Source organism: Bos indicus, chromosome 3 (assembly GCF_029378745.1).
Source record: "Bos indicus isolate NIAB-ARS_2022 breed Sahiwal x Tharparkar chromosome 3, NIAB-ARS_B.indTharparkar_mat_pri_1.0, whole genome shotgun sequence".
In the NCBI taxonomy this organism is placed as follows: Eukaryota; Metazoa; Chordata; class Mammalia; order Artiodactyla; family Bovidae; genus Bos; species Bos indicus.
This window is the reverse complement of record NC_091762.1, coordinates 120,602,539-120,628,724: the sequence shown is the minus strand read 5'-3', so window position 1 is coordinate 120,628,724 and position 26,186 is coordinate 120,602,539. Positions and strand designations below refer to the sequence as shown.

General features: G+C 56.0%; 1 protein-coding gene across 5 annotated transcripts in view; it reads left to right on the top strand.

Moving 5' to 3' along the window:
• THAP4 (THAP domain containing 4) overlaps positions 1–24,320 on the top strand; it is a 35,467-nt gene extending 11,147 nt beyond the window's left edge. For 4 of the 5 annotated variants that reach the window (XM_070787088.1, XM_070787091.1, XM_070787089.1 and 1 more), the window contains exons 3-6: positions 8,896–9,055; positions 10,455–10,564; positions 11,199–11,302; positions 24,076–24,320. In XM_070787088.1, the coding sequence (XP_070643189.1) occupies positions 8,896–9,055; positions 10,455–10,564; positions 11,199–11,302; positions 24,076–24,195 (494 nt within the window). In that variant the 3' untranslated portion in view covers positions 24,196–24,320. Of the gene's footprint in view, positions 1–2,708; positions 2,849–8,895; positions 9,056–10,454; positions 10,565–11,198; positions 11,303–24,075 lie in introns of those variants that run through there. The other variant, XM_019958065.2, reaches the window with a different exon arrangement.
• The last annotated feature ends 1,866 nt before the right edge of the window (positions 24,321–26,186 follow it).

The window sequence follows — 26,186 nt, the reverse complement described above, 5'->3', positions numbered from 1 at the left end:
GCCAATCCGTGTCCACTCTCACATGGCTGTGCTGCTTCCTGGCTGTGCGGGAGCCGTAACAGAGACCCCCAGCGCCTCCTCCTGTCCCTCGGGGACGTGCTGCGTTCCGTCACTTACTGCTGTGCTCGCCCTGTTACTGCCAGAGACTTGAACAAACCTTTGTCCACTATGTCAGTTAAGAAGAAGCAGCATTTTATTGTTACCTTTTTTTATTCCTTTTCCAGTGCTCTTTTCTTTATTTAGATTCAGATTTTTCTGGTTCAGATTTTCTGACCTGCATCATTTTCTTTCTCTGCAGAACTTTTAACATTTCATGCAGGGCATGTCTGCTGGCAGTAAATTTTCTCAGTTTTTGTTTGAAGTCTTTATTTCTCTTTACTTTTGAGGGATCGTTTCACTGAATGCAGGACTCTACCCCTATGCTGCTCGCATGTCTTCTAAGGAGAAGTTCCTGTAATTCTGAGCGTTTTGACTCGAGAGGTTTCTCCCCCTCTGGCCTCTTTCAGGGTTCTCCTTGTCTCTGGCTCTCTGCAGTTTGAGTGTGATACGTCTAGATGTAGATATTGTGATATTTGTTGTGGTTGGTGTTCTCAGAGTTCCCTGGATCTGCAGTTTGGTGCTTATTGTTAACTTGGAAAAGTTCTCAGCTGTTTTCCCTTCACATACTGTATTCTCATCATGTGCATGTATCACTTTTTATTGTCACAAATTTCCCTGATACTCTGTTCTCTTTTTTCTTTCTGCATTTTAGTAGGGGGTGTTCTTATGGACAGATGTGCCGCTCCCTCTTTCCTCAGCCCTGCCATCAGTGTTTTTCAGTCTGTCCACATTTCCTCTCTTCTTACATTACGTGTCTGTTCTTACACTTTACCTGCTTTTCCCATTAGAATCCTTAGCATATTAATCACAGTTACTTCAGATCCAAATCTGAGAATTCCAGAATTTCTGCTCTGTCTTTTCAGACTGTTCTTTCTTGCCTTCTAGCCTGCCCAGTAGTTTTTAGAAAGGCAGACACGGTGTCGTCATAAAGCTTGAGGTAGGCAGGTGCTGGGCTTGAAGCGTGGTGGTAGCCTGACTAGGGGTTGGTGCCCTGTTGCCTCCTGCAGCTGCTGCTCAGTGCTGCAGGCTCTTCTCTTGTCCTGATTTGTTGCCTTCTCCTTGACTCTAAAGACTTTTCATAGAGTCTGTACCTTGGGGCACTTTCCCCTGTAATCCTTTTATTATGCTAGAGCCCTGAGGAGTGGTCTGGGGAGGAGAAGCATTTATAGTCTTCTGATTGAGTTTCAGCCTTTTAGTGGCTGGTGTTCCTGGGTTGTGACCTTCACTAGTATTTCTTCCTTCCTTTCCCCTCCTTGGGTGAGACCAGACGACCAGGGGCCAGGGTGGGAAAGGGCTTCCCCACCCGAAAGATGATCTGGGAGGTCTTCTCACCACACCACAGGCTTTTGTTTTGGAGAAGCTCAGGGCTTGAGGCCAGGGACTCTGGTGATTTCTTTTCCTTTCTTTTCTTTTCTTTCTCTGGTGAGAACCAGGCGGTTCCTAGAAATGAACCCCAGGATACTGTGGGGCCCCTGGGACTGCAGCCCCGGGAGGTGCTCGCTCACACCTGTGTACACGTGGCCTGGAGTCCCGTGCAGGCTGCCTCTGGGGTTCCCGCTGGCGTGCCGTCCCCAGGAGCTTCTGCTCCAGGTGAGCGGACGTCAGTGGTCCTGTCCCCGGGTTTCTCAGGTCTGGGGGGACATCTGACCAGGTTTCTCTGATGAAGCCAAGGAAAGTCACTGACTGTCAGCACCGTGTGTTTCTTGCAGACCAGAGCTGTGACTTCTAAGCTCTTTGTAGAGTGGAAGGCGGGGCCCCTCCTCTGTGTAATTTGGTTCTTGCTGACGGGCAGGAAGACTGCTGGTTTTACTAACAGCCACCTTGACAGATTCTCTTATGAGTTCTAATAGTTTCTCAGTTGAGACTTGGATTAACTGGATAACCAACGATAACGTTTATCTGCAAGTAATAATACTTTGGCCCCTTTTTATTATGTCTTCTGTATTTTATGGAAGATATGCTCTATTTTCTGACATATCCGGTGTTCCCAGGTGTGCATGGGGGCCTTTCCATCTCCTGGGTGATGAAGTGAGGGCCTCGCCCTCATTCCAAAGCAGCGGCCTACCCTGGGTGCCTGTCCGGGGGAGCCAGCTAGACCACCCGTGTTGCATGGGGCCCTCCGCCTGGCACAGCCAGGGCTGCCAGGCTGCCGAGGCTCTCCACCCGGCCTGTGCCCTGGCAGAGAACACTGGTGTCTGTCAAGGCAATAGTGGGGTGGGCAGTACCTCAACGGCGTCTATCCCTAGGTCCCAGTGGACAGGTCTGCTTGTTTCCTGCCCGGGGGGTCGTGGGCCTCTGCTGACACCTGTGCCAGGAGACGCAGAAGGCAGCGTGCCAGGAGTTTCCAGAGTGTGTGTTGCAGAAGCAGCTTTCCTGCACACGGGCCGCATGAGCCAGCCTTGCTGCACGGGTCTGTCCCCGCTGGCCAGCAGTGCCGGTCAGAGGGCAGGTCCACTCCTCAGTCTGCCCAGGCGGTTGGCCCCTCTGGCCTGGCTGACGCTCTGAATGCGCCTCGGCCTCCACAGCTCCTCCCAGCTCTCAGGTTTGGTTGTCTCCGTCTCCCTTTGTTCCACTTTGTCCTGAGGAGGCCCCCGTGTTGTGGAACTACAGTTCCCAGAATGCCTCCCGCAGGCTTGGCAGCCACTTCCTGGGAGCTGTTAGCAGCCAGGTGCAGACACTTCCCGTGGTTGGCAGAAACCAACCTTGAAGAACCTTGGCGGCGTCTGGAGCGTAGAAAACTTAGGCATGGGTAAGCCTGCTTTCACTGTCCTAGGTCCAAAAATGAAGATTTAAATTTCTTGGAGAAAATTTAAATTTTTGTTTTTGCATATTGGTAAGTGAAACCAGGGAAACAGCGCATAGAAAGGCCTGATTCACTCGAAGAGGTTGAAAATGGCCAGTAGGCCAGATCCCTATTTATGATACTTTTCCTTTGTTTGACTTTTAAATTTATTTTCGTTTCTCTAATGAAGTGTAATTTACATAGAGTAGAATACACAGCTCTTAAGGGTGTCATTGGACGGGGCTGGCATGTGTGGGCTCGTGTCACACGACATTCGGCTTTTAGAAGCCTCATGTTGGTCCTTCTGTCCTGCAACACTTGAGTGAAAACACGGAACGGGACCGTGGCCAAGAGCCGACCACAATTCCAGCGGGGGCAGAGCGGGCGGGTAGCCCGCGGGACCTGCCCAGCCCCGGTGTTCTTGCCCGCATTAAATTCATTGCAGTTAAGAGCCCGTGATGGCAAGCTGAGAGGACTGGGTCTGAAGTGTCTCTCAGGGCAAGCTGGACGTGGGAGCCTGTGGTTTTAAGAATGCGCTCCAACCAAGAGTCCCCTGACTGCTAGCAGCGCGGTTCTGCCTTTCCGCTCCCACCGCACACGGCTCCTTCCGGCCCTGAAAGAAGCGCCGGCTTAGCCCCGTCTCCTCGCGCTCCGCCCAGAAGGCGCGAGCCTCCCTTTCCACTGCGCGCAGGGTGGTCCTCTGCTCTGCGGCCGCTGCCTGGGCAGGGGTCCTGCAGCCTCGTGTGCGCTCCTGCCTGCCGGCCCGTGCACAGCGCACGAGGTTGAGTCTCTTGGAGGCCGGGCTCCCGCCCTCAGCAGTCCCCCAGTCCACTCTTGGCCCGGAGCGCCCCCACCCCGTCCAGGGTCCGGTGAGTGGCCGAGCCCCACCTCCAGCGCTTCTGGCCTGTCCTCGGGGGCTGTGTCCACCGTGGCTCCTGTGGCCACACCGTCCCTGTGTGGCGCCATCCCCAGGACGCCAGCTGTGCCCGGCTCCCCGCCACCTCTAACCTGCGTCGTCTGCAGCTGTGCTTCCCGCGCTCTGATTTTGGCGACTCTTCAGGCTCCTGCCTCCACCTCCCTGGCCCCCACCCCCTGAGCCGGTCAGTCCCTCCTCTTGCCCTGGCTGTGGTTTGCACACCCAGCTCCTTCCCTGCCTGAGCCCCACCAAGTCTTGCGCCGGGTGGGTGCCTTTGTGCAGACCCAGCCCAGGGCCGAGGTCAGGGAGCAAGGTGGGGGGCAGGACCGGTGTTACTGGACCTCCAGACACCCATCACCTTGTCCCACGACCCTGTGGTGTAAACAGCCCAGTCGAGGCTGGCCCCAGGCCCCCAGCCCAACTCTCCTGGGACCAGCTGGGCCCTCCCCTTGCGGACCGGCCGCCCCCATGTCTGACCTCCCCATTTAGGAGCAGCTGGGATCCTGTCCCTTTAGAGCAGGAGTCCTCAAGCCTCTCGGATCTAACGCCTGGGGACTGAGATGGAGCTAACTTAATAATAGAGATCAAGTGCCCGATACACGGGATGCGCCGAGCCATCCTGAAGCCGCCGCCCCGCCCCGGTCTGTGGCAGACCTGTCTTCAGGGGACACACCGTGGGCACCTCTCCACCCGGCTCCTCCGGGCTTACCTCTGTCCCAGGACAGCCCCTGCACTCTGCTGGAGTCGCTTATGAAAACCTCTCTTGCCTCCAAGCAAAGGAGACTACAGTGGGGACCCCTCGGGGCATCTTTGATCCTCCTTTGCTCTGTGTTCTCCACCGTCCAGGTGCTGGGTTCCAGTGAGTCCCTGGGCCCCCGGGGCGGTGGGGAATCTGAGCAGGCAGACCTCAGCGGCTCCGCAGCCCCGCGCTTCCGTGGACCTGCCTCAACCATTCTCTTACATGCGCCGCAGCAGGTCTCGTGGCTTGTTCCCGCTGCGCTTGGCAGGCAAGTGGGCTCACAGGGACGAGGGGCTGCCAGCCTATTCTGCTTTGGGCGGGCAGCATGTCTCTGTCCGGAGCAGCTCCCTGTGCGTCTCAAACAACACTGAACTGTGCTCGCTTGAAAACCCAGCCAAGGCAGCTGCAGTCCCTCAACGCTCTAGGAGCCGTTGGTTCAGGGCTCAGGGGGTCTCTGGTGCCAGCAGCTCAGGCTCTGGCTGGAAGAGGGAGGGACTGAGAGGCAGAGAAGGCCCGCACACCGTGTCACGCACACCGTGTCACGGGCCAAGGCCGTGCGGCTCATGCCGGCACAGCTGGGGTGAGGGAGTGCGAGGCGCCGCAGGCCGCTCCTGTGGTGGTAGTGTGAGCACGTCTTTAGGAGTCAGGGTGTGTTGCCCCCCAAGTCAGCGTTTCTGTGTCCTTAAAACACCGGCTCTGCCTGCAGGGCAGCGGTCCCGGCAGGGACCCAGGTGGCCCTGTGCTGCTGTGACACGGGCAGAGGGCTGAGGAGCGCCATCTGCTCTGTCCTGAGGCTCGTCTGCTTCGTGGACGTCTCGCAGCAGTCTCAGGGATGGGACGGAGCCGTGTGCAGGCAAGCCGGCAGCGGTGCTCTGTGCTGCAGCTCCCCTGCTGGCCCCACGTGCCTGTTCCGGACGCTTCCACCCAGCGGAGGCGTGGGGCCTGTACGTGTGTGTCTGGCATCTCTCATGACTTGTTTTAAAGAACATCTGTACTGTTTTAATTTCTAGTCTTGTTGCATTGTGATTGGACGGGGAAGAGCACTCTTTTTAGTTTTTGGAAGTTAGAAGTGCTCTCTGACCAGTTAAAAGTCAGTCTTCATGGGTCTTTCAGAAGAACTTCAAGGAGTATTCTCTTGTCTCAAGCTACAAAAGTTCAGTGTATGTCCGTCAGACCCACCTCATTCATTATATCCTATGTATAATTGTTTCTGTTTCATTATTTGGATATTGTTGCTTGGACGTGAAGAGACACCTATAGAGATGTCCTCTAGACTCCTTCTGTCACCCTCTGAGCGTCTTCAGTAGTGTCTGCTGTATACGTGCTGCTGCTGCGTCTGGGGCCTGAGTGTCCACAGACGCCTCCACGGCGACCGTGCCCTCGCGTGCTGCGGGGCTGCTCCACGTCCACTTGCATGCACTGGGCTTGGCCTGCCTTCTGCCTGATGTCGGGTCCTGACGCCTGATCCCGGCTGCCCATCTTGGCCCCACCTTCTGACGCCTTTCCAAATTACTTCAGCTGCATCTCTTGTTGACAGCAGGCGTTGAGGGTCTTGCTTTGAGATTCCGTCTAAGCAGCTATTTCTTGTAACGCGTGGCCCCGGGTGCGTGGTGCTGGCTCTGTCTCACCGTCTGTGGTGCACCTGCCCCTCTGCTTTTAAAGCGAGTCTTCCCTGCGGGATCTGGAGGCCGTGGCTCGGGACCGGCGTTCCCGCCCCGCTCCCTGGCAGATGCTCCTCGCACGTGTGCCGAGCCCGGCGCTCGCCCGTCTCCTGCAGCTGCTCTGCTAGTACCTCACGTCTTTCAGTGAAGACTCGTGATGACCTCTCTGCAGAATTCACTGCACAGCGTCCTCTGAGTGTTGAACGCTCCTTTCCAGTGCTATCAGTGGGAACATGGTGTGAGTTCCCACTTAATTTAAATTTTCTAAATACGTCAAAAAAGTAAAGGGAAATGAGTGAAGTTAGCCTTGATAAACTATTCAGTATTGTATGAAACGTTTGAACATGTAGCCACCAGTACTTCAAGATTGCTGGGGTGGGTGAAGTTCTGTATTTTAGGGTGAGGTTTTGAAATTCCACGGGGGGATCTTGTGCTGGGAATGCGTCTCAGGAGCAGCCACGTTTCACGGGCTCGGTGTTGGGTGTCGCGGGAGGGAGGCCGTGGGGACCTGTGTGCCCCTGCCTCTAGGGAGCCGCCCCTTGCAGCTGGGCCGTGTCCTGTGTGGGTCTGCCCCCCTCTCCCAGGCGTGTTTTCCAGGCCTTCCTCGTGGAGCTTCTTGCTGGTGCTTCCCTCCTCTCTGAAGCCAAGTCACACCATGTCTGTGTGTTCTGTTGGCCTCCCCACACGGGAGGGCATTAGGGGTGTCCGGTCGAGCAGTGTGTTCAGGCCTTGGGGCCGCGTTTCCGCCTCTCTGGGGTGGGTTCCAAGGCAGGAGGGCTGCCGGCCTTGGTTTCCTGCCCTTCCCGCTGCTTCCGTCGCTGCCGCGGGTCCGCGTCCTCCTCCAGCTGCTTCCTGCAGCCGGGGGCCTCAGCCCTTCTGCCAGGCCTCAGGGCTCTGCTCAGATGGGAGGCCAGGGCCCTTCCGGGGGCTCGGCCAGCCTTTCCCCACCCGCCCACCCGGCCCGCCAGCCACCTTCTGTCCCTGAGACGCCACCCTGTGAGCTCACTCCCGCATGTGCTCCTGGCACGTGTGCACATCTCCCATCAGCTCGCTGCTGGGTTCCCCTCCGTGGACGAGCGTCAGCCGCGTCATCCAGAGGAGCGAACGGAGCCATGTGTTGCCAGGAATCAGAGCAGTGGAGTCTGCTGGCCCCAAGACCGCCGAGTCCGAAGCTCCTGGTCTTTACTTCCACCAGAGGTTGTGACTGAAGTCCTGATTTTGGTTTTTCTTGCTGTCTAAACATGAGAGCGTTGTCAGTCAGCTCCAGGGTCACCATCCCCCGTTCTAACTTTCCACAGTCGATTTGGAAAGGGAGTCCTGGGAGAGAGGCCAGGCCGGAGGAGGAAGGAATGTGCGCCCCGCACCCCCCAGGCCGCCGGAGGGGCACAGCCCGTCCTCCACCTGCCGGTCCTTGAGCCCGGCCCCTCTGTGCACTGTCCCCAGCGTTCTCAGTTGAGGGAGTCGCTTCTCCACCGCCAGAGCCCTTTGAGCTTCCCCCGGTCATTCTCCCAGACCTCATTCCAGCAGCAGTCGCAGGCCGTGTGATCATAGGAGCTGAGGTGCTTCCAGAGCACACGTGTCCCCGAGGTGTGTACGCCTGAGAGGTGCTTCCGGAGCACACGCATCCCCGAGGTGTGTACGCCTGAGATGCGGGTTCCTTTGTGCTGGCGTCTGGGGCTTATCGACAGAAGCTGCCATTCAGTAGTGTAGCCTGGGGACTCCCTGGGGTCCGGGGGCTAGGACTCCGTGCTCCCACCGCTGGGGCCCAGGTTCAACCCCTGATGGGGGGCTGAGATCCCACAGGCCACATGCTGAGCAGAGAAGAGGTGTGGTTCGTAACGAGCTTGGTGACGCCCGCCTCCCCTCCCCTTCCCTCTCCTCTGTCGTGTGCTGTCTGCCTGAAGACACTCGGTCTGAGGCGTGACCGGGTGTGGGAATCCGGCAGACAGGGAGTCAGACCGCCTGTCCCCATGCCCGGCGGCCCATGCGGGCCCAGCCCCAGCTTCCCACTGTCTCAGGGAGTCCCACAGGCCAGAGGACCCCGCGAGCCGGTTTCTGGAAAGCCGTTCAGCAGCACCTCCATCCTGACTGTGGGGCCGAGTGGGGCAGGGCGTGGGGCCTGGGCGCCGGGCAGAGTGGTCTGTGCACCCACCCTCATCTGCGCTCCCATTGCCTACCTGCCCCCTTCCCTCGAGGCCGGCCGTCACCCTCACCCTCAGTGGCAGAGCCCTTTGGTGCCCATGGGTAGCAGTCTCTGCCTGGTGCTGCCGCCGTGGGCCCCGCCTGGTGGGCAGGGTGCACCCTCCCGTCCCAGGGCCCCTGTCGCGCTGCCCACGGTCTCCCCCTGCCTTCATCCGCAGCACCGGGCTGCCGTGCGGGGGCATGCTGCCCAGCCCGGGGGCTGGCAACACTGCCTTTCCAGCCTCCTCTGAGGCCCTGGGCCCCTGACCTCCCCTGCCACCTGGCCGTCCTCCGCGTCCTGGGAGCTGCAGGCTCCAGAGCTGGTCCAGCAGAACGGGGTCTGCCGCCTTGCTCTCCCCTCCAAGAGAGGACCTTGAGGGTCATCTTGGCCGCTGGTGAGGTCAGGCCCTGCGGGTCGAGCTGTGATGACCGGGGCCTGCAGGTACATGGTGTACGATCCACGCCAAGCTGCCCAGGACGGCCAGCAGCAGCCGCTGACGCCCCTCTCTGTCCACAGAGCCCCCCAAGATGAGCCCCGTGGTAGAGCCGCTGTCCTGGATGCTGGGCACCTGGCTGTCAGAGCCGCCGGGAGCCGGGACCTTCCCAACGCTGCAGCCCTTCCGGTACCTGGAGGAGGCACACATCTCGCACGTGGGCCAGCCCATGCTCAACTTCTCGTAAGTGCCCTCCCCGCCCAGCCCCGCAGGATGCGTGCCCGTCCCCGGGGATGGGCTGGAGACACTGAGCACAGTCTCAGCTTCTTACGCAGACGGGAAGCCCACATGGCGCCCGGTACAGGCCAGCCGCCCAGGCCTGGAGATCGGGCCTGGCTTTCCTGTGGTCCTGCCCCGAGCCAGCCGGGGTCTCAGCTGCCCCAGGCCTGGAGATTGGGCCTGGCTTTCCTGTGGTCCTGCCCTGAGCCGGCCGGGGTCTCAGCCGCCCAGGCCTGGAGATCGGGCCTGGCTTTCCTGTGGTTCTGCCCCAAGCCGGCCGGGGTCTCAGCCGCCCAGGACTGGAGATTGGGCCTGGCTTTCCTGTGGTCCTGCCCTGAGCCGGCCGGGGTCTCAGAACCCAGACCTGGAGATTGGGCCTGGCTTTCCTGTGGTCCTGCCCTGAGCCAGCCGGGGTCTCAGAGAGCCTGGGGATCACGGGTCTCAGAGTCTGACTGGGCCTCCTGCCACTCTTGGGGCCAGGGGCAGCTCAGAGCAGGGCGCCTGGGTGGGGGGCACGGGGTGGGGGTAGCTGAGGATGTACTATCTTATACCTTTTCATTTTATTCTCGGCTGCAAGGGTGAGAAGAAAGAATAGCCTGCGTATGAACCAGAAGGTGGAAATGCGGGGTCAAGTAAAACAGAACCACGAGTCACAGTCCTTTAGAGGAACATAGGCCTGGCATTCATTAATCTCCTCTTAACGCTGGTCACTCAGTGACTGCAGTTACAGAAAAGTGGAGAGGGTAGAAAACAGGTGTTTCGGTCAGTGTGATAGTGTGTGCAGGCAGCAGATGTGTTTCTCGGGAGGGGTTACACTCGCAGGAGGGTGTGTGAGCTGGGCCCCCCGCCCGTCACACGCTGTCAGCACTGGGTTCCCACCCGGCGCTGCTGAGCCCGCGGGCTGTGAGTCGTGAGCAGTGCTCAGGTCGAGGCTCGGCGCTGCCCCCCTGCCGTGGGCCTGCCGCGGAGGCGGGGTGACGAGACGTGGACCGCGCCCCATTTCTCACATGAACCGGTGCGCCCCAGAGCAGCATCCTAGCTCAGAGGCAGGAAGGTGGCGTTGGAGGGATGGACTTGGCGGTGTTGGTGGGGGCTTAGACTGAGGAGTCTGGGAGGTGCTGATGGGCCGGGGTGGGGCACGCCCTGCAGGAGAGCAGGGTCCCGGCAGGCCCCGCAGCGGGAGAGGAGACCGAGTGGGTGGGGGCCGTCCCTGTGCTCCCCCGTGTCTCCGCTGTGTCCTCTACGTGTCTGTTCCGTGTGGCGCCTCAGGTCCACTGGGTGAGGAGAGGGTGGTGTACCATGCCTGCACGTGCTCTGCTGGGCACCGGGCACCTGGGGCTCCACCTGTCGATTCCCGGTCCAGGTTCAACGCCTTCCACCCAGACACGCACAAGCCCATGCACAGGGAGTGCGGCTTCATCCGCCTGGAGCCTGACACCAACAAGGTGGCCTTCGTCAGCGCCCAGAACACAGGTACACGCCTCCCCGGGCTGCTTCCACTCGCGCCCTGCCGGGGGCCCTGTGGGCACCTTTGGAGTAGGGAGGCGGCAGGGGGTGCTGTGGGAGCCCCTCTGCAGGAGCAGGCTGGTTCCTGGCTCAGCGCTCCCGCTCATGTCTGTGCAAGCCTCATGTTTCCCATGCGGGTGGGCCTCTGGTGGGGGGACCTCGACTGGGAGTGAAAGTCCTGTGTGGAAGTTGGCTTTGCCCCCGGGGAGTTCATCCTAAAGTAGTTCACCAGGGCCGTGAGGTCAGACCCTGCCCGCATCACCCTCACCTGGCTCACTGGCTCAAGTGAGTGCTCGCTTCCTGAAGCTGCTGGAGCAGCAGGGCCAGCCACGCTGCCCCGGGTGTTGGCGGCCCAGAAAGTGTGGGCAGGCGGCCAGGGGGTCCCCTCCTCTGGCCACACATCGCTCCTGTCAGATCTCTCCAGAGTGGGAGTGCAGGGTCACCCCAGAGGTCACCGGCCTCAGCGGTGAGAGGAGCAGTGTCTTCCCTCCTGATGCCTGGGGGTCCTCGCAGGCGAGGGCCCATGGCTGTCTCAGCGGCTACAGCGTTCAGATGCGTTGAGCCCTGGGCCGCAGAGGCAGGCTGACGTGTTCCCTTGCAGGCATCGTGGAGGTGGAGGAAGGCGAGGTGAACGGGCAGGAGCTGTGCATCGCGTCCCACTCCATCGCCAGGATCTCCTTTGCCAAGGAGCCCCACGTGGAGCAGGTGAGCCGCTGGGCCCGTGGCTCAGACGGGAGCTGGCCTCCCCCTCGCCCGGGGCTGGGCCGTCTCCAGGCACCGCTGTCCTCGCGCTCACACATACTATGAGGTGATCCCCTGGCCCCTGCTGTGTGCGGTCGGGTGTCTTGAACAGTTACACACCCACCAGCGTTGCTGGAGACCTGGTCTCCTGCTCCTCAGCCAACACAAGGTGTTTGCAGGATTTCCGGTCTTTTTAATCGGATAAATGAAAGATAGTGTCTTGTTTCTGTTTCAGACCATACCTTATGAACGAGGGGGCCTTCTCACGCAATCGTGCCCTTGTCCTGACGCTCAGTGTTCAGAGCCGTTGCCTCTTTCTCTGCGCGGTTCATCTCGTGTTGGTTTATGGGGGGTTTTATGCCCCGTGGACGCCGCTCTGTTGTTTGCTCTGTGGGTCTCGCGTTAGCCCACTGTTTGCTGTGTCCTGCGCATGGGCTGCACGCCTGCCTCTCTCTGTCGTGGCCCCTCAGGGTCTTTCCCTAACACTGTCTGAGTTTGGGTTCTTGCTCAGGAAGGTGTTTTCTGCTCCTAAGTGATAAAAGTTTCCCTTCCGTTTTCTGGTGCTTTTATAGCTTTCCTTTTCGCGTGTGGACTGCCCGTCTCTCTCAGATCTGGGGTTACGTCGTGGGCACCAGAGACCCCCCGGGTGGCCGAGCACGCCAGCACGGGGATGCCAGCAGGGGGCTCGGACCTTGTTGCGTGTGTTCCAGTAGACCCTACAGCGTCCTTCATGGAGGCCTCCGCGGTGCCCAGGTGAATCCTGAGTGCCCTGTAGCTCGTCACCACGGGCGCTCGGGCCAGGCCGCAAGCGGAGGCTGTGCTGCTGGCTGCCAAGTGGCCTTCCGTTCCCTTGTGGTGTTAATTACACTTCCTGGTGGCTGAGTGTGGCTCATTCAGTCCATGGGCTCCTTTGCCACTTGAATTTTTTGTTTCCTGACGCGAGCATTCAGATCCTTTTCCTTTTTCTCCAGTGAGTTGTTTATCTTATCTTCGAGGTGTAAGAGTTTGCTGTGTATTCTGGACACAAGTCCTTCATCAGGTAGATGTGTTAAGACTGTGTTCTCAACTTAAGGCTTGTCGTTTCATTTCTTTAACAAATGTGCTACTTTTGATGAAGTTTTGTGCTCAGGCGTTCCTCTCACAGGTAGCGTTTCTTGTGGCCTAACACAGGCGCGGACTTGCGCCGGCGTTTTCTCTAAGACTTTTTACAGTGTTCCCTTTTACGTTAAGGTTTTGATTTGAGAATTTATGTTTTTCTGTTGTAAGAGGTGGGGTCAAGATGCTTTCATTTCTTTTTCCAGTTGTTCCAGCACCATTTTTAAAAGATTAGCCGTATCTCGTTGAAGCGTGTAGATTTACTGAGGACCCCTTGCTGTGTGTGTGGCTCTCTGCCTGGCGCTGTGCTGCCCTGAGGGTGTGCGGTTATCTCTGCAAGACCCTGCCCGCCAGTTCTCCGGGGGTGTGCCTGGAAGCGGGATTGTGCGGGCATGTGGCTAATTCTGTCTGTGGTGTTTTGAGGACCCGCTTTACACTTTCCCACTTGGCCTGCACCATTTTACATTCCCGTCAACACTGCACGGGGGTTCCAGTTTCTCTACATCCTCGTCCGCGTTCGCTGTTTTCTGGGTTTTGGTATTGACCTTCCTGATGGGTGCGAGGTGGCATCTTGTTGGAGTTTTGATCTGCATCTGCCTGATGATACTGATTAATTTTCACGAATGACAGTTTGGTTTTCTTCATTGGCTATACATTGGTACCCAGGAAATCAGTGCCAAATCCAAGGCCGTTAAACCTGCCTTGTGGTTTTGTCTAAGAGTTCTACAGTTTTAGCTTTTCGAGGCTGTGGTTTATTTTGAGGGTGCTGTATCGCTGTTAGGTAAGGGTGGTTTCATCCTTTCGCGGGGACATCGAGTTTTCCAGCGCCCTTTGTTGAAAAGACAGTGCTTTTCCCATTGTTCAGTCTTGGCACCCTGATTGGAAATCATTTGCCAGTATAGGCAAGGATTTATTTCTGGGCTGTTGAGACTCTCCCGTTGGTCTGTATGTCTGTCTGTATGCCAGTAAGGCCCTGTTTTGATCACTTTCCTTCCAGGGTTAAGTTCTGAAATCAGGAAGTGTGTGTCCTGCAGCTGTGCTCTTCTTTGTCAGGATCACTTTTGTCTATTGAGAGTCACTTGAATTTACATACGAATTTTAGGATAGATCTTTCTACAAACTCATCATTTGCGTTTTGATTTGAATTTTGTGGACTCTGTAGGTCTCTTTGGGTAGTATTTATTATTAATGATATTAAATCCTCCAATTCATGAACACAGAATGTGTTTCCAATCATCTGTGTCCTCTTCACTTTCTCTCTGGAGTTTCACTGTAGTCTCTGCACGTCTCTCACCTCCCTGGTTAGTCCCTGTGTTTTCCTTTATGCTATTGGAAATAGAATTGTTTTCTTCTTTTTTTTTAATTTTATTTTATTTTTAAACTTTACAAATTGTATTAGTTTTGCCAAATATCAAAATGAATCCACCACAGGTATACATGTGTTCCCCATCCTGAACCCTCCTCCCTCCTCCCTCCCCTACCCTCCCTCTGGGTCGTCCCAGTGCACCATCCCCAAGCATCCAGTACCGTGCATCGAACCTGGACTGGCGACTCGTTTCATACATGATATTTTACATGTTTCAATGCCATTCTCCCAAATCTTCCCACCCTCTCCCTCTCCCACAGAGTCCAGAAGACTGTTCTATACATCAGTGTCTCCTTTGCTGTCTCGTACACCGGGTTATTGTTAGCATCTTTCTAAATTCCATATTTGAATCAGTTCTAATGAGGTGGATGAAACTGGAGCCTATTGTACAGAGTGAAGTAAGCCAGAAAGAAAAACACCAATACAGTACACTAACGAATTGTTTTCTTAATTTCCTTTTTGGGCTGTTCACTGTTAACCTGCAGAAATGCAGCTGATTTTTGTGTGTTGACTGTATCCTGTTATTTGCTGAATTCACTTACGAGCTAAAGGAAGCCTTAGGATGTCACGTATGACCATCTGCAGAAACAGTTGTGCCGCTTCCGTTCCCGTGTGGGTCCCTTTTGTGTCTTGCTGGCCGCTCTGGCTGGACTGCAGTGCTGTGCAGCCGCGCAGAGAAGGCGGCAGCCGGCGCCCTTCCGGGTCCTGGTCTGGGAGAAGCCGTCCGCCTTTGCAGGCAGCGCAGCGCTCCCTGTGGGCCTTTGACGGGCCGCCTTTTACCAGGAGGGTGTTCGGTTCTGTCAGATGCTTTTTCTGCGTCAGTTGGGATGATCGTGTGGTCTTTCTCCTTCACTCTGGGTGACATATCGTGTTGATCGAGTTTCACGTGTGGAAGCGTCCTTGCTTGCATCCCAGGAAGAGACCACACTTGGTCGTGGTGTGTAACGCTTTTACTACTCGGCTGAGTTTCATTTGCTTATTTTGTTGAGGACTTTAGTCTCCGTGTGCGTGAGGGATGTTGGTTTGTAGTGTGCTTGTTGTCTGTGTCTGGCTTTCATGTTAGGGCAGTTCTGGCCTCCTAGAATGAGTTAGGAAGTAGTCCCTCCTCTCTGTTTTTGTAAAAAGGTTGAGAAAGGTGGATTTGTTTTTGCCTGTGCCAGGTCTCAGTTGTGGCACAGGGGGTCTCAGGTCTCGCTTGCAGCGTGCAGGGCCGCGTCGCTGACCAGGGCCCGAGCCTAGGCCCCTGCACTGGGAGTGCGGGGGCTTTAGCCTCTGGGCCGCCAGGGATGCCCTGGTGCCTGTCCTCCACACGTGTAGATCGCTAACCTTTCCCCGCGAGGCCGTCAGACCTAGGGCTCTCCTTTGTTATCAGATTTTTATTGCTATTCCGTCTCCGTACAAGTTACAGGTCTGTTAAGGTTTTTCTCTTTCTTCATGACTCAGTCTTGGGAGGCTTTGTGTTTTTAGGAGTTTGTGCGTTTCCTTTAGGTCGCCCGCTTTGCTCACACTGCTCTCTTATAACCCTAGTTTCTGTCAACTTGGCAGCAGCATTCCCACTGTAATCTTTGAGTTTAGCAATTTGAGTCTTTCGTCTGGTTTTCTTTGTCCACTGAGCTAAAGCTGTGTCGTTTTTGTTGATCTTTTTGAAGAACCAGCTTTTGCTCAGTTATTGTTCTGTTCTCTAGTTACCTCTGCTCTTATCTTTATTATTTCCTTCCTTCTGTTAGCTGTGGGTATTCGTGTCTTCTTATTTTTCTAGTCTATTAAGTTGTAAAGTGAGATTACTGACTGGAGATCTTTCTTCATTTTAAAAATGTAAGCACTTTACATAAAAATTTCCTGTTGGCGCTGCTTCTGCTGCATCCCTGAAGTATTGATATATTGTGGTTTTGTTTTCAGTCGTCTCAAGTATGTTCTGATTTCCCTTCTTTGATTTCTTCTTTGATCCACTGGTTCTTTTGAGTGTTATTTAATTTCCACAGATTTGTTATTTTTCTAGTTTTCCTTCTTACTGATTTCTAATTTTATGCCATTGTAATTAGAGAAGATACTTTGTATGATGTCTGTTATTTCAAATGTATCGAGTGTTTATTTTTCGCTAAACACCTTGGTGTGTCCTGAAGCTTCCCTGGTGGCTCAAATGGTAACGGGTCTGACTGCAAAGCAGGAGACGCAGCTTCAGTCCCGGGCCGGGAAGATCCCCTGGAGAAGGGCACGGCTGCCCACTCCAGTACGCTTGCCTGGACAATCCCACGGTCAGAGGAGCCTGGCGGGCTACAGCCCGTGGCATCACAAGAGTCGGATGCGACTGAGCGAGCGGCGGCCTCCGCGTTTCACGGTTGCCCTGGAGCACTGCCCGCGTGCCGTGGGCCGCGCGTCGCGCAGTCGGTAGGGCCGCCGCCCGCCCGTGGCTCCTCCGTTCTGCACCGTGCTGCCGCCCCATCTGTTTCTCCTGTGGTCCCGTCACGTTGCGCTCCGCACACCTTCCTGCTGTTTGAACCCGTTACTGACACGGGCTGTCCGTCTTTGTCTCTCGTAGCCCGTTTTGCCCGACGCTGGTATAGTCGCTCTTGCTATCTCTTCATGACTGTTGGCGTGACATGTTTTTTCCGTCATTTCACTTTAAGCCTCTTTGTGTCTTTGGATCGAATGCTGGCCTCCTGTAGACAGCATGCTTATGTCTATTCTTCCAGTCTCTGCCTTTTGATTGGAGAGTTTAACCCATTTACATTTAGAATAAACACTGGTAACAGAGGGACTTAGCTTCTGTCCTTGTGCCATGTTTTTCTAATACACCTTACGGCCTTTTCGTCCTTCATTTCCCGCATACTGTCTTCTGTGTCCAGTTGATTTTCTGTGTTGAAATGTTTCGATTCCCTTCTCTTCTCCTTTCGTGTATATTCTGTGGATATCTCCTTTGTGGTTACAGTGGGGGTCGCATGTGACATGGCGTAACTGACCTGAAGTTGCTGCGGTAACTGAGCTTTTGCACCTCACCGCGTGTTTCCCTCTACTGACAGCTTTGTCCGTCTCTCCAGGTCGTGTCTGCTGTCCTTGCATTTCGCCTGCAGGACCACGTGTGGCGTTTCTTGCAGGGCCATCTGCTGGGGGAGAAGCCCCAAAGCTCGTGGTCTGAGGATATCCCAATTGCTTCCTCCCTTCGAAGGACAGTTGTATTGAACACAGGGTTCTCGGGCGACAGCGTCCTCTTTCAGGACTTTGCCTGTATCAGCTCACTGCCTCTGGCCTCCAGGGTTTCTGACGAGAGCCTGCCGACAGTGTGAGAGAGGATGCCCTGTCTCTGACAAGTCGCTCTTCTCTTGCTTTTTTCGAGACTCTCTGGTTTGGGCCTTAAATTTGATTATAATGTGTGTCCGTGTGTGTCAGAGCTTGTCTTGGTAGGGTTCCCTGAGCTCTCTGCAAGTTTCTACTTATACGCCCAGCTTGGAGAGGTTGCAGTCCAGCCCCGACCGCCTCAGGAAAGTCCGTGTTGCGGTAAAGCGAGGCACACGGGATTTCTGCTTTCCCAGTGTGCATAGTCACTCTATTACGTGTGTGACAATATTGTGTCTAAATGTATATGTGTACCTTACTGCTAAAAATGCCACCATCTGACCCTTCAGCAAGTCATAGCCGTGACATCAGAGATCACTGATCACAGATTTCACAGCAAGTATCATAATAATGAAAAAATTTGAAGTGTGAGAAATACCGAAACGGAAAACATGGATCAAAGTGAGCAAATGTGTTGGGAAACAAATGTGTGAGGTCACCACAGGCCTTCACTCGGTCAGAGGTGCAGCACCTCCGAGACGGGCGGATCGGTCCACCACATCTTCCTCGGCCTGCCTTCCCTCTGCTCCTGCAGAGCCGCTCCTGTCCCGTCTTCCTGGGCCTGCCTTCCCTCTGTTTCTCCAGAGCCGCTCATGTCCCATCTTCCCCAGCCTGCCTTCCCTCTGTTCCTCCAGCCGCTCGTGTCCCGTCTTCCTGGGCCTGCCTTCCCTCTGCTCCTGCAGAGCCGCTCCCTGTCCTGTCTTCCTGGGCCTGCCTTCCCTCTGCTCCTCTGGCCGCTCATGTCCCGTCTTCCCCAGCCTGCCTTCCCTGTGCTCCTCCAGCCGCTCGTGTCCCGTCTTCCTGGGCCTGCCTTCTCTCTGCTCCTGCAGAGCAGCTCCCTGTCCCGTCTTCCTGGGCCTGCCTTCCCTCTGCTCCTCCAGCCGCTCCTGTCTGGTGTCGTGTCTGCTGCTGCGTCTGCCTGCTCAGCCACCTCCAAGCCCCTCGGGTGAACTTTTCATGTTATCGTGCTCTTCATCCTCAAAACTTTGTCTTGGTTTCGTTTTCCGTCTCTCTCTCAGTGTTTTGATTTTGTTCACGCGCTACTTTCTTGAGCTTCTCCACGTCTTCCTTCAGTTCTTGGAGATCCTGGCGTGTGTTTGTCGAGCAGGTTCTGTGGTTACTTTCCCTTCAGATGGGCCGTACCTCCCTGTTTCTTCATGTGCCCTGCAGCTGTGTTGTTTCTGAACTCTGGGCGTGCGGGTCTGCTTGTGTGGGGACTGGAGACGAGAGCCCCTCTTCGGGGGCCGCTGGGTGCGTTACTGGTCTTGCTGGCTCTCTCGGCCTCTCGTAAGCGTTGGCGTCTCTGAGCTGACGAGGTACCCACAGGGTGAACTTCAGGTCGGCCCGGGTCTCTCCTGAGCCTCCCACTGTGTGCAGCCACTGGCTGATTTCCCGTTTGTGCCACTGTTTCTGAGCCAGCCTTTGCCGTCTGGCCCCTGACAGGGGCAGGAGGAAATACGAAGCAGGGTGAAGGGGCGTCGGCCTGTTAACCCCCCAGAAGCCACTGGAGAGGAGGCCTGACGGCTGCCCGCCTCTGTCTGCACGTCGGAGCCCAGGACTGTACCTGTGCCGTGTTCTCGCCAGGCGTGGGGGTTTCTAGCTGCGGTTGCCTCAGTTTCCCGCGGCACTGTGACTGTCTTCCCTCCACAGCTCCCGTGAGACATGCACGGACTTCTCAGGACCGTTCCGCTCCTGTTCGTCTGTTTCCTCTCTGCCACTCAGTTGCCCGGGTTTCTTCTCTCTCCAGCTGGCTGCTTCTCACCTTTCTGGCTCTGGGCCTTCTTCCTGTTTGTTCCCACTGCCTCTTAGCACTCCTGTGCAGGGGTCACCTGTCCTGTCAGCCTTGGGGGAGGGGGTGGTTACAATCATGAGCTGTCTCCAAGGCTGTAAAACAGATTGTGCTCACCAAACCTGCTGGGGCAAGGCACACCTTCACCGGGTCGGGAGCCCACGTGATGCCAAGATGAGGAGACGCCTCTGCGTCCGCAGGCGAGTGTATGACAAGGACGGTGCGTCCTCCACGCACCATAGAGGAGTGTGACGCAGCTGTGGACAAGGAGGTTCTGCCATGCGCAGCAGGACAGAGAAACCTTGAGGATGTCGTACTAAGTGAAACGTGAAGACTGGCGCTGCACGATTTCATTTAAAAATGAAATCTAAAAAAGGAAACTCACAGAAACAGACAAGAAGGTGGGATAAGTGGACAGACGTCACTCAGTGGATGTGAGCGTCCAGGCGGGAGATGAGTTGGCTCTGGGCGTACCGTGGACAGCACAGTGCGGCGGATGACACTCCTCCATTCCATTCGTGAAGTTTGCTAAGAGCGTGGACCTTAAACGGCCTCACCACAGCCAGGAAAGATGTGTTAACTAACTGTATTGTGGTAAACATTGGGCCGTATACACATGTCGAGTGATCACGTTTAAACTGGAACCTGAACAGCGTTACGTGTCAGTTTCAGCTCAGTACAGCAGGGGCAGAGTCGGGGAAGGAGCAGGTGTTGGGGCTCCCCAGGGAGAGAAACACTGGAGGCTCGCGGGAGTCCTCCGGCAGCTGGCCCCTGCATGTGCCAGCTGCTTTCTCCACGGCTCAGCCCCTCACTTACGCCTCACGTGTCTTGTGGGCTGGCCTCCTGGTTTACTTTAGGACCTAGAATAAGATCAAATACACCCTACTCTCTCCCGGCCTGTCGTCCTCCACGTTCTCCCTACTGGACAAGCCCCTGGTGTCATTCAGTCACGAAGTCATATCCAGCTCTTTGCAACCCCATGCACTGCAGCAGGGCAGTCTTCCCTATCCTGCACTGTCTCCCAGAGCGTGCTCAAACTCATGTCCACTGAGTCAGCAAGATTGTACCAACATCTCATCTTCTGTCATCCCCTTCTCCTCCTGCCTTCAGTCTTTCCCAGCATCAGGGTCTTTTCCAGTGAGTCTGCTCTTCCCATCAGGTGGCCAAAGAATCGGAGCTTCAGCTTCAGCATCAGTCCTTCCAATACATTCAGGGTTGATTTTCTTTAGGATGGACTGGTTGGATCTCCTTGGAGTCCAAGGGACTCGCAAGAGTCTTCTCCAGCACCACGGTTCAAAAGCCTCAGTTCTTTGGCGCTCAGCCTTCTTTATGGTCCAACGCTCAATTCTGTATACAACCCCTGGGAAAACCATAGCCTTGACTAGACGGACCTCTGTTGGCAAACTTATGTCTCTGCTTTTTAATGCACTGTCTGGGTTTGTCATAGCTATTCTTCCAAGGAGCAAGTGTCTTTTAATTTTATGGTTGCAGTCACCATCCACAGTGATTTTGAAGCCCAAGAAAATGAACTCTGTCACTGTCTCTACTTTTTCTCCACTGAATGTCAAGTTTAAGCCAGCTTTTTCTCTCTCCTCTTTCACCCTCATCAAGACGCTATTTAGTTCCTCTTCACTTTCTGCAATTAGGGTGGTATTGTCTGTATATCTGAGGTTGTTATTTCTCCTGGCAATCTTGACTCCAGCTTGTGACTCATCCAGCCCAGCATTTTGCATGATGTTAAATAAGCACGATGACAATATACAGCCTTGTCATACCCCTTTTTGAACTGTTTCATGTCTGGTTTTAACTATTCTTCTTGACCTGCGATACAAATAGCTGAGGAAAGAAGAGAAGCTAAAAGGAAAGGAGAAAGGGAAAGGTACACCCATCTGAATGCAGTTTCAAAAGGATAGCAAGGAGAGGTAAGAAAGCCTTACGTGAACAAGGCAAAGAAATAGAGGAAAACAACAGAACGGGAAAGACCAGAGATCTCTTCAAGAAAATTAGAGATGCCAAAGGAACATTTCATGCAAAGATGGGCACAATAAAGGACAGAAATGATAAGGACCTAACAGAAGCAGAAGAAATTATGAAGAGGAGGCAAGAAGATAGAGAAGAACTGTACAAAAAAGATTTTCATGGCCCAGATAACCACAATGGTGTGATCACTCATCTAGAGCCAGACATCCTGGAATGCGAAGTCAAGTGGGCCTTAGGAAGCATCACTATTAACAAAGTTAGTGGAGGTGATGGAATTCCACCTGAGCTATTTCAAATAATAAAAGATGATGCTGTGAAAGTGCTGTACTCAATATGCCGGCAAATTTGGAAAACTCAGCAGTGGCCACAGGACTGGAAAAGGTCAGTTTTCATTCTAGTCCCTAAGAAGGGCAATGCCAAAATGTATTCAAATTACCAGACAACTGTGCTCATTTCACATGCTGGCAAAGTAATGCTCAAAATCCTTGAAGCTAAGCTTCAACAATACATGAACCAAGAACTTCCAGATGTTCAAGCTGGATTTAGAAAAGGCAGAGGAACCAGTGCTCAAATTGCCAACATTTGCTGGATCAAAGAGAAAGCAAAGGAATTCCAGAAGAGTATCTACTTCTGCTTCATTGACTACGCTAAAGCCTTTGGCTGTGTGGACAGGACATAACAGGAAGAAGGGAAGCCCACTCTGAGAAAGCCTTAAACGCTGGGGAGTTCTGGTGCCAGGCTCGCCTTCACAGTCGCGTCTCCGGGTCTGCCGTGGAGGCCGCGCTCGCTTGGCTAACGTGGGCATGTGCGTCAGCGTCGCGGGGACTCTTCCTGCGCCTCTGAGGCTCCCAGGCCTGCTGACCCGTCATCTGCCAGTGGAGTTGAGCTCCCATCTTCTCTGCAGAAGAAGGCCCGCACGGCTCTGAGCACCCTGGAGCCTGAACAAGCTCCGCTTTGAGGCTGTAGACGCAGACAGCTGCTTCCAGCCCTGCCTTGTTTGAAGGAGGTCAGTCTGTAGCCCAGAGGGATCCTCACTCTGAGCGGACACGTGGGGTGACGGCCCATCGCTGTTGGCGAGCCCAGCACTAGGGCGTGAGAGATGTCAGGTACAACTTGCCCCAACTGTAGATTCTCCTGAAGAACTTTCATTTGAAGAGGAAAACAGCACAAGAAATTTCATCCAAGGGGCCAAAAAGCCCAGAGGAGCCGAGCAGGTGATCCCTGCAGACCTGCTTGGTGGCGGGCCACGTGAGCAGAGCCCTGAGCGTGCTTCCGGGTAGGCAGCCGTCCCTCAACCTCCTCGGCGGGGCCTGGGGGCCCCCCAGGACTGTCTCCTGCTTCCTGCTGCCCGGTGATGGGCTCTGGAGTGAGGTGGCTGCTACTGGGTGTTCACAGCTTTCAGCTGAAGGCCACAGGAGAGGCCACACTCAGGTCACCATCAGTGAAGCAGGCCGTGTCCACGTGGCGTGGCCATAAGCTGTTGCAGCAGCGTGGAGATAGGACCGCGGGTGCTGGGCGCCCCGCTCCTGCTGAGAAGCCAGACGCTGCCTCAGCCCGTTGGGCAGGCTCTGTGTGACACACGAGCAGACGTCTCCCCTTTGCCCTGGAATAGCCTGCAGCACGGGGGCCCACCTGCGTCCACCTGTGCCCTGGGGTGGCAGCGGGTGTCCAGCGGGAGGGCCAGGGGCATGTCCCACGGTGCCCGTGGGTGTCCAGGGCCCTGGGGCTGATGGATCTGGAACGGGGGCCGCTGTACTGGGTGCAGGGGGGTGATTCCGAGGCCGCAGGTGTGGGTCATGCCTGAGCCCCCGCGTCTGCAGCGGCCTGGAGGGGGCTGGGCCTGGACCCCCGAGCGTGTGGCCTCTGGCGCTGCCCCTGCTGCCCTCACGCAAACATGAGACCGCACACGGGTCTGACCATGTGTCACAGGGTTCCACGCATCTCTCTCTAAAACCTGAAGAACTTCCTCTAATGTTTTCTGTAAGGAAGATGGGGGTCCTCCCGGTGATGAATTCTGTGGATCTTTGTCTGAAAATGTCTGTTTTGCTGTCATCTTTGAAGGGTGTTTTGCAGCCAGAACACCAGGGGGATGGTTGTTTTCATGGCTTTGAGGATGTCCCTCCGTTCTCCCCTGGTTCCATCCCTTCCGTGACTTCCCTGAATGGCAGACTCGTGTATGGGAACAGTGCATACCTGAGGCTTTGCTTGATGTTACCTCCTGCAGCCGGCAGACCCCTGCTTTTCGCTGTTGGGCCAGGAAGGGCAGCTCCTGCTCCCTAGAGACAGAGCTCTGGAAACTGGACCTGCCCGTGTGTTTCTGGGTAACTCTGACTCCGAGGTGCAGCCCTGTGGGGGTCCCAACCTGTGCTGTGCAGCCCCGGGACTAGGGTGCCCCTGCCTACTCCCCGGGTTCCAGGCGGCCTCCACGCAGGCCTTGAGGGCAGCTGCTGCGGGCTGTCTCCTCCGCACGCCTTTCTGCCTGAGACCATGGCCTTGCAGCCCAGCTGGTTCTCTGAGGCCTTTAAATGGACTCTCTGAAATCTGGCTTTGCTCTTTTCTCTGCGGAGGGCTGGTGAGTGAAAAGCAGCTGCCTGGCCTGGCCAGCGCTCCTGTTCTGATGCTTGGGGGCCCCCAGCCCCACTTGGCACCAGGTAACAACAGCTGGAGGTGCTCTGCCTTTGTTAATGGTGTTTTCTGCCTCCTGCTTCGGCAGGCAGGTCTTCACCACTAGCGCCCCCTGGGAAGCCCAGTGTTAACAGACCTTGGCGGCAAATGGGTTCCCTTCCGGGGCTCGGTTGCCGCGGTCTGTGTTCTTGCTGGCGGTCTGGCGCTGGTGGAGCGGGCTCCCACCTCCGGCGTCCGTGCCAGCTGTGGAGAGAAGGCAGGAGGGGTTGAAAGGACATCCTCCGGTCAGCCTGTGGCCAGACAGCAGTGTGGTGCTCGCCTCCAGTCTCCCGGGGCAGCAGAGGGCGCAGGCTGGGGGTCAGGACGCCCGTCGGGGCTGCCAGCCGAGGGTCTGTTGCCCCCTGGCAGGGCCACTGCCTGGCTCGCGGGCCCCTGACCGCCGAGGTGGGTGCTGCGGCCGCTGCAGGAGCATGTGGCCTGTGCTGGCCCAGCAACCCTTGTGGAATCTTTGGACGATAAAAACCAAAGTGTTTATTTTCTTCTGCCCAGATTACCCGAAAATTCAGGCTGAATTCCGAAGGCAAACTTGAACAGACAGTCTCCATGGCAACCACTACGCAGCCCTTGACTCAACATCTGCACGTCACGTACAAGAAGGTGACCCCGTGACCCCAGGTGGAGCTGCCTGCCTGGGGAAGGTGTGGGTGTGGCCACAGGTGGGTCACCGTGGGTCTCGGTGTGGCCACGTCTCCTGTAACGGCATAGAGATACCAAATAAAAGGCCTTTATTTTTATGGGTGAGCATTGTCAGTGTCATCGCTTGCGTAGACTGCGTTTCTTTCATCTGCTGGTGATGGATGGCTTGCAGTCTTCCCTAAAGACTGAAAGGGGTGACATTCTCTCATTTTTTCCTGCAGTTTTGACAATATGCTTCCGTCATAGCTCAGTCAGTAAAGAATCCGCCTGCAATGCAGGAATCCTCCTGCGATGCAGGAGACCTGGGTTCAATTCCTGGGTCTGAAAGATCCCCTGGAAACGGAAATGGCAACTCACTCTAGTATTCTTGCCTGGAAAATCCCATGGACAGAGGAGCTGGTGGGCTACAGTCCATGGGATCGCAAGAGTCGGACACAGCTTAGCAGCTGAACCACCACCAAAACACTTAGGAGTCTTTGGTAGTTAGGAATAAGCTAAAGACACGGGTCATGTTTAGGAGCTGAGCACGTAAGATCCCCATTTCCTAGTGGACAGAGGGCATTCCCAGGGCATGAGGGTGGCTGTGAGCCTAAGCATCGTTAGTGGATGTGAGCTGATTCTCAGTAATACACACCTTCATTAATTCCTTTGTTCACAGTGGAACTTCACACACACACTGACCCTCAGCCCTCGCCCCGCGTCCGACAGCACGGGCCCCACATCCCTCCCTTCTCGTGGCTGAAGCATCTCACGGTGAATTCCACACAGTGCCATTTGTCTGAAACGCTCCAGCATGTGTGCAAAAGCAAAAAAAGCCTTTTCCTTCTCGATGGCTCGGTCTCCGCCACGCCCTCCTCCCTGTTTCGCCCTCTTGGAGGGGACGGGGGCACAGCTAGCACAGCTGGTCTCACCAGGAACTAAGTAGACACGGGGCAAGGGCAGCTGTGCCGAGGGCAGGGGTCCGCGCTGCAGCCACATGGCTGTCACACACCCAGGGCACAGGCGTCGCGGGGGCTGGGGCTGCCAGTGCCTGGAGTGCGAGGAGGGGCCACCTGAGTGAGGGCCTGGCCAGCACCCCCCGGGCCAGTCCAGGAACTCCAGGCTGCAGGGGGACCTCCGTGGCCCAGGCCTGTCCTCCAGGCCCCGCACTGGTCCTGCCCCATGGCTGGGCCAGAGCAGCTCCCCCTCCCTTCGCGGAGTCCTGTCCTCCCCGAGCCCCCCCATCGGGGGTCCCCCTGATGGGGCTCTGCCGAGGTCATGAATCTGAGGCTCCAGGAGGCCCCATCCTTCAGAGTCCAGGAAAGGTAGCAGGGCCGCCCGTGGGGTCGCAGAGTCAGACGCAACAGAGTCAGACAGCAAGGCCCCAGGGCAGGCTGGCGGAGACAGACACCTCCAGGGGGCAGCCACCTCTGCCGTCCACAGGACTGGGGGCAGGCACAGCCTGATCCTCTGGGCCCCGTGGACGGACGCCCCACCACACACTCTCTGACATGCCTTGGGAACCAGTTCTCCATGGTCTGGACGTCAAGCCCTGACTTTGGTTTAGGGGGCTGTCAGCCTGCCGTTTGGGGGACGTGCCTGTCGCTGACCAGTACCAACCTCCTTATCAAGTTGGGCCACACTGTGATCTGTCTGAATGAGCTTTCTTCCTACTCTCAGTGCCAGTAGGCTGAGGGTTTTCCACATTTCAGGTCTGGTTCTTCTTGGCTGACAGCTCTGTCTTCACATCTTCTTGGCTCTAACGGTCCGAGGGAAGCAAGGCGCGAGCGCTTTGCTTGGAAATGCCCAGCCGGACACCCGGGCCACTGTCCACAGGCTCTTCCTTCCCGCAGCCTAGGACACACTGCAGCCAAGCTCTTGATAGAAGTCCCGTTTCCATCTGAGATCTCATCAGACTGGCCTGTACACCGGTCCAAGTTAGTAAACGGAAGCCTTGCTAAACTGGAGCCGGGAGGGAATTCCCT